This window comes from Macrobrachium rosenbergii, chromosome 18 (genome assembly GCF_040412425.1).
Source record: "Macrobrachium rosenbergii isolate ZJJX-2024 chromosome 18, ASM4041242v1, whole genome shotgun sequence".
Taxonomy (NCBI): Eukaryota; Metazoa; Arthropoda; class Malacostraca; order Decapoda; family Palaemonidae; genus Macrobrachium; species Macrobrachium rosenbergii.
Window position 1 is genome coordinate 71729 of NC_089758.1, and position 16225 is coordinate 87953.

Genomic DNA, 16225 nt, shown 5'->3' on the forward strand with positions numbered 1-16225 from the left:
TGGAGGAAGGGAAACATTCCTGCATTACCTAAGGGACTAAGTCCATTCTCGTGCCCTTCTGAATTTCACTTCCTCCTGTTTTATCTAAGGTTTTTGAGATGCTGGTCTCTAAGCGTCTTTGTAGCTTTGTTAAAAATAGTAACTTGCTACCAGCATTACAGCTTGCGTTTAGCAAAGGCCTTGGTACTTGTGACGCACTCTTGTCAATATCTGCTGTCTTGCAGAGTACTCTTAATGAGAGTGCAGAGGCTTGCATGGTTGGTCTGGGTTTTAGTGCAGTTTCTGACCGTGTGGATCATGAAGCACTTATCTACAAGCTATGATTATTAGGAATTGGTGGATCTTTTATTAATATTTCAAATGAATTTTTAACAGGCAGAACCCAAAGGGTCTATGTTGATGTCAGTATAGTAGATTTAGAGATGTCATCTCAGGAATTCCACAAAGTATCGTTCTTGAACCTTTGCCATTTATTATCTATATACTAGTATATGTGGTAAGGTCTGAAAAACAAATTGACTGCATACGCCAATCACGCCACTTTTCTGGCTGTTGTTCCTTCTCCGTGCCTTAGGTCTGTGGTTGCAGAATCCTTGAATAAAGATCTGGTAAGTATTCAAGAGTTAAGTGGGTTTTGGGGTATGATGCTTAACCCTTCTAAAACTGAAATTATGATAGTTGATCCAGAGTACTTTTGACATTGCATCCTGATTTACATTTGATTGGTACATTTTAAAATGTCAGTGACTCTCTAAAGATTTTAGGCGTAACTTTTGATAAGAAACTAACTTTTTAGAAGCATATATGTCTTATTGCTTCCTTGTTTTCTCAGGAAGTTGGTGTCTTGCAGAAATGTTTAAGGATGTTTAGGGTTGAGGCTATGATATCTAACTTATTACCTCCGTTCTTCTTTCTTGTTTGGAGCACTGTTCTCCAGAGTGGTCTTCTGGTGCTGACTCTCAGCTCAAACTCTTAGAGAGACTTTTTCCTCAGCAAAGTTTATTTTGCCAACTCTTAATGTTCACTTGTGGTATAGATGTAAAGTTAGTTCATTATGATTGTTGCATAGAATGTACCACAAGGACAAACCTCGTTTACACTCTTCTATACCTGACCTAGCTGGTTTGTCTGCTACAAAGAGTGTCGTTTTCTAGAATCAGGTTTAATACTGCTCAGTTTCCTTGGAGTTTCATTTTGGCTGCAACTAAAAAATGGAATAGTTTGCTTAGTGTAGCTGTGGAATTTTGTGATCTCCAAATATTTAAGAGAATTGGCTTTCCTCATTTACTTTAATAACTTGTCTCTTTCTGTGTGAAACCCTCTTGTTCATCTACAAATCAGCAGTGTAAGAATGCATGATTTTGGTAATGTGGTCAATTGTCTTCTTTCCTACTGACGAGCCGGCCCTAGTAGGAGAAATGGCTTATTGTTGAATGTATCTATGTGAAATATATATATATATATATATATATATATATATATATATATATATATATATATATATATATATATACACATGAATAGAAAAATCAATAGATAAATATATATATACAGTATATATGTGCATATGTGTATATACATATGTATTTATATTAATTATTTATATGTATACACACAACCACACACACACACATATATATATATATATATATATATATATATATATATATATATATATACATACCATATATATTATAATATGTATGTGTGTATGGGTGTCGTGATGTTTGATTATTGTGTCATGCTCTGGGAATTTCCAAAGGTCAGATGGTTTCGGCGACACTAACTTCCGTGGAAGTCCAACCACGAAAAACAAACTGTTTGCCTGCAGTGGCTCCGAGTATTGCTTCGACAGTGGCAGTGAACAGTAGTGGACAGCAGAAAGCAAGGTCTGTCTGTGGTTGCTTGCTTTTTCGTTTTTAATTTGTTTTGGATGAAATTAAAACTAATACTGCAATTGGTAACGACCCGGTCTCTGCAATAATTTATCTGAGATATAAACCAAATTTGATAAATGCTCCGTCTGAGTTGTTAAAAACCAGGTTTCAATTACAGTTTATCTGATGCATTAAAAAACTGTGTTTAATAGCTTGTCACCTGTTGTATTGTTAACTGGCACCCAATAATAATTCATATGAGGTTCTATAAGCCAGGATCCCCTTAATATTTCTTTTGTGATGTTATAAACCAGGTTGCCATGATACTTCTTATCAGGTATTGTCAACAAGTTTTACAAAAAGGATCCAGGCAGGATTCATCAGATATGCTAAATTTACTGGATTCTTTATGAACGAGAAGCAACACCGATAGTTTTACTTCACAAGATTGAGAAAAGCATAACAGTGTTATGAGATATATTTTCCTTTAAGAAAAGATTTCTGTTGTGCTTGCATACACATGCCCACACCGGTTTATACATCAATTACATATGCAATTAATGAACACCGCGATTAGGTGCGTAACGGCCAAGAACAATCGTCATTAATTGCACGAAAGAAATAATTTAATCATTATTTTCTCTTTGTCGTCCAAAATCCGCTGAACTAAGAAGGCATGTTCTTTTCCTTGTTCAGGTTGCGTTCATGATCCTCCGAGTTTCAAAGAGTGGCCGAAGGGCAGAAGGCACCATGGGTTGTCACAAAAAGAGAGGCATCGCAGTGGGCCTACTGATGTGTCGCCTCACGCTCCTGAATGCTCTGCAAATGCCTTCTGCAGGGTAGGGACAGTGGCGTCATCGCTCCTTTATGACTAAGGATGAGAATCAAATTAATAATTAATTTGATTCTCATCCTTACCATCACGACTTAAACATCAACTTAAACATGAAAAAAACTCTGCAAAAGTTTAATGTCACATCACCGACTAAAGAGCACCGGGAATATGAATAATTACCCCTCTGATTTATTTCAAAGCATTTTGTTTCCATTTACCAACAGTGTGGTGGAAGAACGGCCCATGATATGGAAAGACTTCACGGCCTCCCGATATCACGAACTGAAATGTCTCCCGGAAGTCGAGGTTTCCGATGAGGATCCTGACATTCAGTGGTAAGTATATATCTCTGTTGCTGCAGGCACTGTAGTCACTGCAACTAATCTATTTGGTTTCCATAGATTTCTGTCTAGGCTCGTACGCCAAGGGCCTTTGTCTGAAGATCATGGTAGCTCAGTGGTACTGCAACAGACTTCCTCATGATCATTATTGCTCGATGGAGCCAGTCATTCATTAACATAAGAATTTATCTGATAAGTATTTCTGTGTCCAGTTATTATTTGTTGTATTCTTACGACACGGAAGTATGATTCTGTAATGCTTCATGCGTTGTTCATTCTAGTTCGGTAGAGGATGCATGAAGTTACTTGCCATGTGATTCAAACCTGTTACCCCTCTTTATCCTATCTAAAAGAGCAAAATATTTATTCGATGAGCGGATACGTTTTGTTTCCACGGAGAAAAGCTATGAATTCATTTCACATTGTGTTTCAGCAATGTTTCTTTAAACTTGACCCTCTTCACTAGAGTATTTAAAGAGAAGAAAACGAAATAATTTCGTTAAAAGAATTTCAGCGATGACTGCGTTATCATATATTACTTTTTCTCCTTCTCTATCCAGGATCAAGCCCGAGAAAAGCGAATTCACAACTAAATCGTGGAGGAACAAGAACACTCTCTCATCGGATGCCGTCCGCCGGGCAGACGCAGGAACTTCACGTGCCTTGCGACGTTTCTCCAACGGAACTCGTATTTCTCAGACGTTCAGCGTGTGCGTCACATGTGAGTAGTGAGATACCAGGCCTTAGAGGTTGGACGGTCTTCCAGGATGCGCATCAGCGATAAGGGGGTTAATGCCTACAATAGGCCTTGCGCGGAACACAACGGGCATTCCTATAGGTGCTTTGGAACATACCTTCGGCACCAGCTGCTCCCCTTTCTGCCATTTACTTCTTATCCGCTGTCTCCGGTTTATTCAGACAAACAGAAACACACAGATCATATACTGTATATATATATATATATATATATATATATATATATATATATATATATATATATATATATATATATAACATGTGTACATATATATTATCATATATATGTATATATATCTATATTTATACATACATACATGTTATACATATACTGTATATATGTATATATATATATATATATGGATGTATGTATGTATGTAAAATACCATAAGAAAAAATGAAACAGGATAAGTCCCTTACCAGTTTGGTATATAAAGATATTTTTTAAAACATCTTACTTACATGCATATAATATACCTACTGTAAGTAGTCAGGAACAAATTTCAAACTAAATGCCGGTATCTTTTCACCTTTCAGTGAGCACCTCCGCAGAAACTAAGCCAGGAGGAGGCACAATCTCTGACGAAACCTATGCCCCAGAAGGTCACAGTATCGCCCTCGAATGCAAGGCTTCCGTTGGGACGCCACGTTGTGTGAACCCTTTCAAGTACACACTCACGTGGTCAAAGGAATTGCTGGAGCAGGGGAGCCTGGAACTCCTGACTTCATCAGAAGGCATGAACATCACTGAACCACAGATAACTGAGTAAGCAGCCCGTAAGGGGCAAGTCTTTCATTGTTAAGCTTAACTGGTTATCCAGTTTAAATTTTTATTTTTTTTTTTTTTACAAAGCACCCCGGATTTTTCGTTACTGCCCAGTCTGATCTTTAGTGACAGTTAGTTTAGATGGTTAGATTAGATAAGCTGGTTTTGTGCCAGCATATGCCTTGGCCCTAATACGTCCGAGAAGTTTGTTGAGTTGAAGGGGAAATAGAGGTCTGACTTAGACGTCTGGGCTCTGACCAACCAACATAAATCATGATCTTTACATAAATTCTTAATTTAGATCCTGATTAATCTCTGTGGCTCATGATGTTTTTTTTTCTTATCTTCATGTCATGGGCATCATTAGAAGTTCACTCAAGCAGGTGTTCTGTATGAGACGTAAAAATGAACTGCAGTCGCACAGTTTAATTAATTTTGATTAAATGTATCTGTTCTGCACAATGTTAACATCTTAGGCTTTTCTCGTTCTAAAAACTTTTGCCCCACCTTTCTCAGAGGATTGAATAGGAGCTGGTCCACCGGCAGTATAGGGGTATCTTTGCATTTAGCGAAATTGACAGATTCCAAATTTTGCTCCACCATTCCACGCGGTTTTCTTATTTCTTGTTTTTTTTTTCTATTAATGATTGACATACCTGAGGGAAAATATGTGGGTTGTTAAATAAGTTCCGATTCACACTATCTTGCTATCATTTGAAATAAACAATCTCATTCGGACATGTTGCATTCAGCCAGTCATCGCCAGCCTTACAAGTGCTTCTTCACAATTTGAAAACAAAAATAGTGTTAGGACTTGCTACGACTGTCTCATTTGAGAATGGCGTATGCTATAGTGACACCATCATACAAGTAAAGCTAGTTTTAAGCAGGATAGATCTAGGCCTAGTTGTTACGTCTTCAATTAAGATAGGCCTGTGTCAATTTACGTTTATTTTAGCGTTTTCCCCGTGTTTACTGTTCCTCATGTAATGAATCCTGACTTGTAATTTATTCAAAAATATCCTGTCTACTAATTTTCCCAAGCCCTTTGTTAGCCGAACCGGTTGAGCCAGACTGTCGCTCGATGGACCGGAGTTCAATTCCGCGGCCGGCTGATGAAGAGTTAGAGGAATGTATTTCTGGTGATAGAAATTCATTTCTCGCTATAATGTGGTTCGGATTCCACATTAAGCTGTAGATAAACCAATTGGTTCTTAGCCAATAAAAATAAGTCCCTTCGGGCCAGCCCTAGGAGAGCTGTTAATCAGCTCAGTGGTCTGGTAAAACTAAGGTATACTTACTATTTTACTTACTAATTTTCCCACACCTCCCAACCACAGTACTGGTGAAGATAACATCAAAGCCGGAGAATGGTTGAAATGGCTGTTAACAATGATGAAAATAATTAAGCACACGCTCACCTACGAAAAAATGTATTTTCACAATTAAGACACATAAAAAATACATACTTGAAGATTCACTGAAAGAAAACTACTCTTCGTTCTTATAACTGTAGTTCCTTCATTCCATTAACTGTCCATTATCAGGGAATTACTAACTTATTTTCAGAGACGGGATTCTCTATGGCAGGCTCATCGTCAAGAAAGTTAGTTCAGCTCACTATGGAACCTTCTTATGCAACATTACAAATGAAATTGGATCTCTCGTTCAAGAGGTCAATGTTACTGACAGAGGTAAGAGAGAGAGAGAGAGAGAGAGAGAGAGAGAGAGAGAGAGAGAGAGAGAGAGAGAGAGAGAGTAATGAAATTGGATCTCGTTCAAGAGGTCAATGTTACTGACAGAGAGAGAGAGAGAGAGAGAGAGAGAGAGAGAGAGAGAGAGAGAGTAATGAAATTGGATCTCTCGTTCAAGAGGTCAATGTTACTGAGAGAGAGAGAGAGAGAGAGAGAGAGAGAGAGAGAGAGAGAGAGAGAGAGAGAGAGATTAATGAAATTGGGTCTGTCGTTCAAGAGGTTAATGTTACTGACAGAGAGAGAGAGAGAGAGAGAGAGAGAGAGAGAGAGAGAGAGAGAGAGAGAGAGAGAGTAATGAAATTGGGTCTCTTGTTCAAGAGGTCAATGTTACTGAGAGAGAGAGAGAGAGAGAGAGAGAGAGAGAGAGAGAGAGAGAGAGTAATGAAACTGGATCTCTCATTCAAGAGGTCAATGTTACTGAGAGAGAGAGAGAGAGAGAGAGAGAGAGAGAGAGAGAGTGTAATGGAATTGGATCTCTCGTTCAAGAGGTCAATGTTACTGACCTTACCTTACAGACCTTACAGTTCGTTCGGGTTGCCCCAGGTCCTCAGTGTGAGGCACCTTTGATGTCTACCAGAGAATTGCTAACGCATCTTCCGGTATATTTTGCATCTTCCAGTCTTGGATGGTCTGGGATGCATCTTAGATATTTGTCGAGATTATTCTTAAACACACCTACGCTCACTCCTGTTGTTCCTCAGATGAGCTGGTAGCGCATTGAATAGACGCTGCATTATCGATGCTGGTGCGTGGTGGATTAATGTCCTGTGTGCTTTCCTTAGTTTTCCTGTTATAGTTTTTGGCACTGTTAATCTACCTCTGCTTGCTCTTTTTGATATTTTTAGCTCCATGATGTTTTCGGTAATTCCTTCTATCTGTTTCCATGCTTGAATTACCATGTAGCGTTCTCTTCTCCTTTCAAGACTATATAAATTTAAGAATTGTGTCTTTCCCAGTAGTCAAGGTCCTTAACTTCTATTTTAGCTGTAAATGACCTTTGTACACTCTCCATTTGTGCAATATCCTTTTTATCCATCCTATTTATCTCTGCCCATTTATATATTTTGTTTAGGTCTCTTTGTAGCGAGTTCCTATCTTCATCACAAGCAATTTCTCTACTTATTCTTGTGTCATCTGCGAAACTTCTTACTACTGAGTTCTTAAAATTACTGTCTATGTCTGCGATCATAATCACAATCAGCAATGCAGCTAACACTGTACCTTGTGGTACACCGGATATTACCATAGCTTCATCCGATTTCTCATCGTTTGCAATCACTATCTGTTTTCTGTTTTGCAAAAATTCTTTTATCCATCTTCCTACTTTATCAACAATGTTATGTTTTCTAATTTTTTCGCTAATATATTATGATCTACCTTGTCAAAAGCTTTTGCAAAGTCTAGGTAAACCACATCTGTATCTTTTTCATTTATCATATTTTTATATATGCTTTCATGGTGGACTAACAGTTGGGTTTGTGTACTTTTTCCGGGTACAAAACCATGTTGTCCTATATTGAACAATCTATTTTTCATTAAATGTTTCATTATATTTTTTCATTACCCTTTCATATACTTTCATAATATGAGATGTCAGACTCACAGGCCTATAATTACTTGCCTCTAGTCTTGAACCACTTTTGAAAGTAGGAGTAATATATGCTAATTTATGCTCATCATAAATCTTGCCTGTATCTATACTTTGTCTTAATAATATTGCTAGCGGCTTTGCAATTGAATGAACCACTTTCTTTAACAATATGGCAGGTACTCCATCTGGTCCTGCTGCTGATCCATTTTTAATTTCATTAATAGCCTGCACAATATTGGCTTCTGTAATATCTATATCTGATAAGTATTCAATATTTTTATCTCTTATTTCTGTATCATTATCTTCATTGTCAATTTTAGGTGTAAATTCACTCTTATATCTTTCTGCTAATATGTTACATATTTCCTTTTTTTCATTCGTTAATCGCCCTTCAATTCTTAGAGGGCCTATTTCTACTCTTATTTTATTCATCTTTTTGCATATGAATAAAAAATTTTAGGTTTTGCTTGATATTTTGTAGGTCTTTTCTTCTAGGTTCCATTTTTCATTTTCTTTTGATTGTATAATCTTTTGTTCTGCATTTTCTATCTTACTTTTTAGTTCCATCACTTTCCATGCATTCTTTTCTTTTGCAAGACCTTTTTTCCACTTTCTGATTTTCTGGAACAAGATCCTTCTGTCTCTAGGAATTCGTGACTGATGTTTACTTTTTTTTCTTCGGTATATATTTTCCACTATTTCCTCTAATATTTTATATAATATATCGGTATTTACCTGTATATTATCACTTACAAATATGTTTTCCCATTCTTTGTTTAATTCTTCATTTATTTTTGACCAATTTATATTCTTACTATAGAAATTGTATTTTCCATATCCTTCCCATTTTTTGTCTCTTGTTTTCTCTGTTTTCGTGTGTTCTGGAACGGACTGTTATTTCTATGACATTATGGTCCGAAATACTTGTGTTATATACTATTATTTCTTTAACATAGTTCACCTCATTCACAAATACTAGGTCTAAAATGTTATCCTTTCTTGTTGGTAGGTGATTTATTTGCTGAATGTTATGTTCTAGTAGCATATCTAATAGCTTTTCAAATTGCCTCTTATCTTCTGCACTACTATTGCTCTCTTTTTATATGTATAAATACAACCACAGTCTCCTATTCATTCTTTCCATTCTACAAAAGGAAAGTTAAAGTCTCGGATAGGAGTATAGTCCAGTCCTTGTGATTTCTACATATTTCATCCAATTTGTCAATTATTATGTCAAACTCTTTAGTATTAGGGGTCTGTATATTACAATGTTCACTAATTTTTCAGATTCAAATTCTACCGCTATTAATTCACATTCTGTGTTACTATATTTCTCACAGATTTTTCCTTGATTGGCATCTCTCCCATATATCGCGGTTCCCCTTGATTTCTATTTTTCTATCTGATCTATAAGTTTGGAAACCTTTTATCTGGTCATCATTACCAGTCTCTTGGGAATACCAGGTTTCACTTATATTCAATATTTCTATTTTTTTATTTTGGGTTAGTTCTTCTAAGAACTCTATCTTTCTTTTTGAGTTACTCGAAACTAAACCCTGCGCGTTCATCACTATGATGTTTTGCGTATTATCTCCATTATCTAATATGGGTAATAATAGGGATTTTTCCATGTCTCTCTCCTGTTCTGATATGTTGATCTTTTTTTCATTTCCAGAAATTCATACATTAAAAAATCCAACTTTTTCATTGTATTTGATCTTCCAGCTTCATATTTATTCATTTTGTGCATAAACCTGCATTTATCTCCATATCTGCACCATCCCCTAGCATCATAGATACATTGCTTGTTCCTTGTGCTATATCTAGGAGCTGATGCCTCATATTGTGGTGCTGACATTTCATAATGTGTTGTTGGCTTGCTTTTTGCCTTCATCACATGATCTTTGTTCCTTTCTTTATTTGTTTCATTTTTACCTTGAGAGAGAGAGAGAGAGAGAGAGAGAGAGAGAGAGAGAGAGAGAGAGAGAGAGAGAGAGAGATGAAATTGGATCTCTCGTTCAAGAAGTCAGTGTTACTGACAGAGAGAGAGAGAGAGAGGGAGAGAGAGAGAGAGAAGAGAGAGAGAGAGAGAGAGAGAGAGAGAGAGAGTGTAATGGAATTGGATCTCTGTTCAAGAGGTCAATGTTACAGAGAGAGAGAGAGAGAGAGAGAGAGAGAGAGAGAGAGAGAGAGAGAGAGAGAGAGTGTAATGGAATTGGATCTCTCGTTCAAGAGGTCAATGTTACTGACAGAGAGAGAGAGAGAGAGAGAGAGAGAGAGAGAGAGAGAGAGAGAGAGAGAGAGAGAGAGAGAGAGCCAATGACTAGAATGTTATTTTACACTTAAAGAAATGTAAGTCGATTCTCACCACTCTCATGATTATTGTTGAATTTAGGAAGTGTGATATGTCTGTTATATTTTTTCTTAATTTCCCTGAGAAACTTTTTCACAAACCTCCTGCACCAGTTCTCCCAATTATTTAGCTGTGTGTATGCCTGCCTGTGTCTGTCGAATATCATAGCTCGAGAAGTAATTTTTTGACATTTTACAAATGGTCTAGAGGCTTACAAAAATTTGGTTTTTAAACGCACTTTTAATAAACTTTGTTATAAAATTATTGTCTGCAAGTAACGTCTTCACAACATTCTTTTGACATCTGCTAATTTTTTCTTACGTTTGCTTACCTTTCTCTGACTTACCTTTGTCTTCCAAGCCTCCAGAAGTGACTACCCTCGCAAAATATAAGTGCCTGTTTCCTTTTCAAGTGCCCCTGAAACTCCTGTGGGAACGCCAGCTGTGGGTTGTGTGTGCTGTCATCATATGCATCACGCTGGTTGTCAGCCTTCTTCAAGTCGTTGAGAGCCAACCATTCGATGACAGGTAATTTGGAACTGTCGTTATTTGGTGGTCCACTGAGCCAATTTCATTTTTATTACTGTCGTATTGTATACAAGCTCTTGTACACTGCAAAGGAGAAATGAACAGAATACAATTATGGTAAGTAAATGCTCAAATATAGTACATTCCCTTCAGGTTTCTTCCCCGTGCCACCACTGATTACAGTAAGAAGGCCTGATTTGACCCCTTCATTCATTCAGTATTACAACTGACATTAAGAAAATATTAGTGAGAGAAGAATAACTGTTTATGGAAAAAAACTTCTGTGATCCTAATCCCAAAAGCTGAAGCATGTTAATTGAAAAAATATTGAAAGATCTTATAACGGAATCTCGGCATGTATCAATAACGAAAAAAATAACACCTTTAACTTGTTGGCCGTGTGGTTAAAATTCGCGTCACTGTAGCCCTGAGTCCTTGTCTTCCGTGGTTCGAGCCCACGAGACGACGAACTTATTATCAACTAAAAAATTCCCCTTCGGGTAACATATATGAATATGAAAATATATTATTCCCAAGGTAGAGTGAATTGGATGTTAAAGTACGTTTGTAGCTTAATGCTTGTATATGTATGTATATATATTATATATATACATATATATATATATATGTATATATTGTTATATAATATTATATTTTTGTCTTCCTCCGATTTTCAAAATTAGCCTGCTTGTTCGGGAAATACCTCTTAATTCAGCGTATGCTTTCTTAATAAACCCCTGAGTTTGGTAACAACGGAAATGATTATTATTGCGGCTGGGATAATTCCTCTTTTGTAAGAAACACAAATTTATTATAAGTTGATAAATGAATCCGTCTTGAAATCTGTTTCTTTCTTTTCTGTTTGAAACTCGCCTTTAAATAAGTACTTCACATTTCGCGAGACCCAGTTCATCAATAATTTTTTTTAACACTGAACACTTCTAACTTTGTATTGTAAAATTAGCCAGAGTTACTGTGGCCTGAACAAAGGCCTAATGTCATAAATTCATGGTTTTTTTAACGCTTTTCTGTAAAGAAGAAATATTATGCCTATCTGTAAAGCTTTCACCTTTTAAGAACGAAGCATATTGGAGTTATTTGGAAAACGATAAACTTTGTGTGTGTGTGTGTGTGTGTGTTGTACATATATCTGACATCAAACGGCCCGCATATATCAGCTGACATCAAACTGATCCATTGCCGCTTACTTCTTGGATCCTTGGAACTGGTTCTTCTTTACAAGGACTTTCAGAACTAGAACGAAGACGATTGTTGCTCAAAGAATGCGGCAAAAGTGTTTGCGCTCTGAGGGGAAGAACAGGCCTGAAGGAAGTCGAGCTGAAATGAACGCCTAATGTTTACGGAGGGTTTTTGATCTGAATCACGTAGTTGCGGGCGAAATCAAGATACGCTTACCCTTCCCTTCCTTCCCACAATTTTTAAACAACTCTAATCGACCAGTAGTTATTTGACTGTATATGTATAAACATCTTGTTTGTAAGTGGCGTTTCCTGGCCCTAAGTTTTTATCACGCATGTTTTTGCCCTTTTAATTTGTGACACTATCAAGCAGCCTATAATTATGGTGACTTGCAGTGGACCTGGGACTGCAACCACAGGAGTCAACCTCGCATCGATTCACCAAATTTCCATCAAATTCACATTTCCTCATCAACTCTCCATTTCTTCTAAAATTTCAAAACGCTCGCGCATTCTCTATTTTTTCAGCGACTGTCCGTAAAGCTCCACCCGAGACAGGCATTGGCTCTTCTAAAACACTGGACGGCGACAAGAGCTCTCCTGGATTAATCTTATGACTCCAGCATGCCTTGGAGCATTTGTGCCTCACATCTAATCTTATGTGATTTACATTTTTGCCTCATCTAGCTTTCACGAGACTGATTCTCATTTTACTAAGTCATTGTCTATAATGTTATTCATTGAAATGTTTGTGTCGTTTGATGTTATTTATTGGTTTTGTCCTTGGATGTTGTAATGTTATTGAAAGGAATATTATTATGCTAAAAGTAGTGTATGTATTCCAGGTTTTGTTGGATCATGTGAATATGTCATGCAGTGTTTTAGGCGTTTTATATGTGAAATGGGAAAAATTCTTTGAGAATATTATCAATTTACAGTTTCTTATATTACTCAAAATAATGCAAAGCAGTAAGAGAAAGGAATTCTCCAAAAGATGAGTTAATTGATGAATAAATGGATACATATATGTTTATGTTGCTCTGCTCGTTTGTTAGTATGGATGGCTGTTCAGTAAACACTAATTTCCTTAAAGTTCTTGACTTTTACTACTTTGAGTGTCCATTGTAAACACAGATCTGGAAGCGACTAAATGTGTGACAGTATCACAAGGTATTGTTAACCTGACCTAACATGAAAATCCTCATCTAGCCGGACTCCAGGTATCTAGACGCTACCCTCTAAACTCTAGTCAGTGTGACATCTTTCGCTACACAAAACTAAGATAGTGCCTGTATCTAGCAGTAGAGAAATGGAATGCAAACAATCAACACTGCTCCAGTCTTGCTTATAGAAACACTCTCTCTCTCTCTCTCTCTCTCTCTCTCTCTCTCTCTCTCTCTCTCTCTCTCTCTCTCAGCATAAAAGCAGGTTGTCAACAGATGGGGAACTCTAATTCATAGGAATTATAGAATTCCATCAAGTGTCCTCCACAACAAGATCTGTTACTGCTCTCAAGAGAATTATATATATATATATATATATATATATATATATATATATATATATATATATATATATATATATATATATATATATATATATATATATATATATTACTATCTGCTTACGGACACTGGAATAATTATAAAGAAAAAGTGTGAAAGGATGAAGGAGGAAGTTTAATTATGTAGCATAACAAATAAAAAGAATCGTGGTGACAAAGAGTAAGCCTGGCTATGCTTTAACAGGTAAACTAGTAAAGAAATGAACCGAAGTAAAAACACCAATAACAACGATAGTACAAGTCTAACAGAACATCATGGATAACGGGATAGAAAGCGCAGTCCTGTAACTTTCTCATGTAATTACGATAAGATTCATGCAGAAAGATTTCGAGAGCCCTCTCAACCTCATTATCAGTGAAAAGTAAGAGATGTGCAATCCATTGAAATTTTCCTCATTTCGATATATTTTGACAGATATTAATAGTCATAATAATGATTATAACAGAACGAGAATAAAAATAAATAAAAGATAATAATGATGTGATGCTCTCTAATAAAGAAAAGCTATGAAAGCAGAGAACCTTGCAAAAATATAATTTTTGCCTCAGAATAGAAACTGCTGGTTCAGTCAAGGACCGTCGGTTCAACGATTCACTATTCTTTTAAAGAGGAACCCCCAGCCCAAAGAGTTGGGTCAAGTCTATTTGAAACCGTCGGCTTGATGAATAAGAAATAGCTCGAAGATTATCCCAAGGTTCAAAACAATGAAACCAACGGTGCTAAAGGGCTCGCACTCCAACTAGAAGCATTTCTGGTTAATAGTCGAATAAATGGTTCCAACGTATCCACAGGTTCAAATGAAACAAATGTCAGAAACGCAGGTAAAGCTACACAGTAAATCTTACAGATGGTTCAATAGCCTGCCCTGGTTCAAAACAAAACAAAACATTCATACGTCACACAAAAGGCTCTCGAACATTTACAGGTTCAAGTTAAACAGCTGAATCAAACGTATCTACAAGTTCAAAGTATCTTATGGTCCAAAATATTCCACAGATGAAGCAAATGATTTAAAAGTACGTCCAGTTTCAAATTAAACAGACCGATCAAAACAGCCGAGAGGGAAATGAAAATTGAAAGGTTTAATGTTAAATCAGTGGATGAGGAGACGCCATCTACACAAGAGATTATCTGTTCAAAGGGAAATCAAATTAGGTAAAGTAAATCTTTGATACAAAAGAAAATATTCTGAAATGTGCTCATTATACACATGCACACATATACAGTATATATATATATGTATATATATATATATATATATATATGTATATATATATATATACATATATATTAGAAATAATCAACATAATCACAATCACGTGTGGAACAGAAATAAATTTCTGAGGATCAGGTTCGGTCTTTCAATTGAAAACATGACCGCCACCATGCTGACACAAGTCATAAAGGTCTTTCAATTGAAAGACAAGACTGCCGCCAACCAAGCCACACAAGTCATAAAAGAAGTTGTAACCTGAGTTTTCCAGCTTCACTGCTGAGTCGGGAAGTTGGGAAAATACGCTGGTTTGCAAGCAGTTAGCCTGCCCAGGTAAAGCCTTAGGTACAGTGGTACTCAGGTTCCAACTTCTTTTGTGAATTGTGTGGCTTGGTTGGCATGCGGTCTCGTCTTTCAATTGAAAGACCTGGGTTCTGATCCTGATTAGTCAGAAATATATATATATATATATATATATATATATATATATATATATATATATATATATATATATATATATATATATATATATATATATATATATATATATATATATATATATATATATATATATATATATATATATATATATATATATATATATATATATATATATATGTTCAAATATAACCTTGGTAATCGATATATATATATATATATCCATCATATATTTTGAAACTATCATGTTGCTATAAAAATGCGTCATATTGCGCATATATATATGGCGTGAGATAGCGATTTAGAGATGTTTTTCTCTTCTTCTCTCTTTATCTAGATGTACATCATTTCTAGACTACAAAGGATATAGGGTGAGATGGTCTCTGGTGACATCATTCCTACCCGTTTATCTGAGAGGCTGATGTCTCAAGTTCAAATCGAAATGGCTCGATCATAACAAACAAATATTTTGGTCGTTTATCTTTTTATTTATTTATTTTTTCTTTGGTGTCATCTGTATCTACGTCCATCAGATCATTTTCTTTTCCCTTCAATATTGCGAGAGTCTGGACCTGGTATTGATTGATAGAAGACGTATGAGTACACAAGAAGGTGAACAGGAGCAATTTCAACAGGGAACTCCTCAAGCCTATGTGAGAGAAGAGAACTAATCAATTCAGCAACTTGAAGATTCCCTTTGAAGTCTAATTTACTTTTTCCTAATGGCTGCTACGAAATCTTTCACAGGTGGATATTATTATGGTATAAAATGAATTCCCACTACGATGCACTGAAGGAACATAATTTTGTAACTAATTTGTAGTCATCATTGTGCAAGTCTACTTTCGAAGACTCGACTGATTTTCCAGAATTTCATACTACTTTCCTATTCTTTTGTGAAAAAAAAGATAGAACATAAGGTGTTTCTTTAAAAAAAAATATTGGCGTTAGAGGTACATTCGTCAGGACTCGAATTGGTGACCAACTTTGAATGCATTCAAAGTTTTCGG

At 36.1% G+C, this 16225-nt stretch overlaps 1 protein-coding gene across 1 annotated transcript in view; it reads left to right on the forward strand.

The window, feature by feature from the left end:
* The first annotated feature begins 1759 nt into the window (after positions 1–1759).
* Positions 1760–16225, forward strand: part of LOC136847962 (uncharacterized) — a 30484-nt gene continuing 16018 nt past the window's right edge. The window contains exons 1-7 of the mRNA XM_067119982.1: positions 1760–1889; positions 2574–2716; positions 2937–3047; positions 3614–3774; positions 4347–4575; positions 6145–6269; positions 10686–10800. Of these exons, the coding sequence (XP_066976083.1) occupies positions 2583–2716; positions 2937–3047; positions 3614–3774; positions 4347–4575; positions 6145–6269; positions 10686–10800 (875 nt within the window). The 5' untranslated portion in view covers positions 1760–1889; positions 2574–2582. The remainder of the gene's footprint in view (positions 1890–2573; positions 2717–2936; positions 3048–3613; positions 3775–4346; positions 4576–6144; positions 6270–10685; positions 10801–16225) is intronic.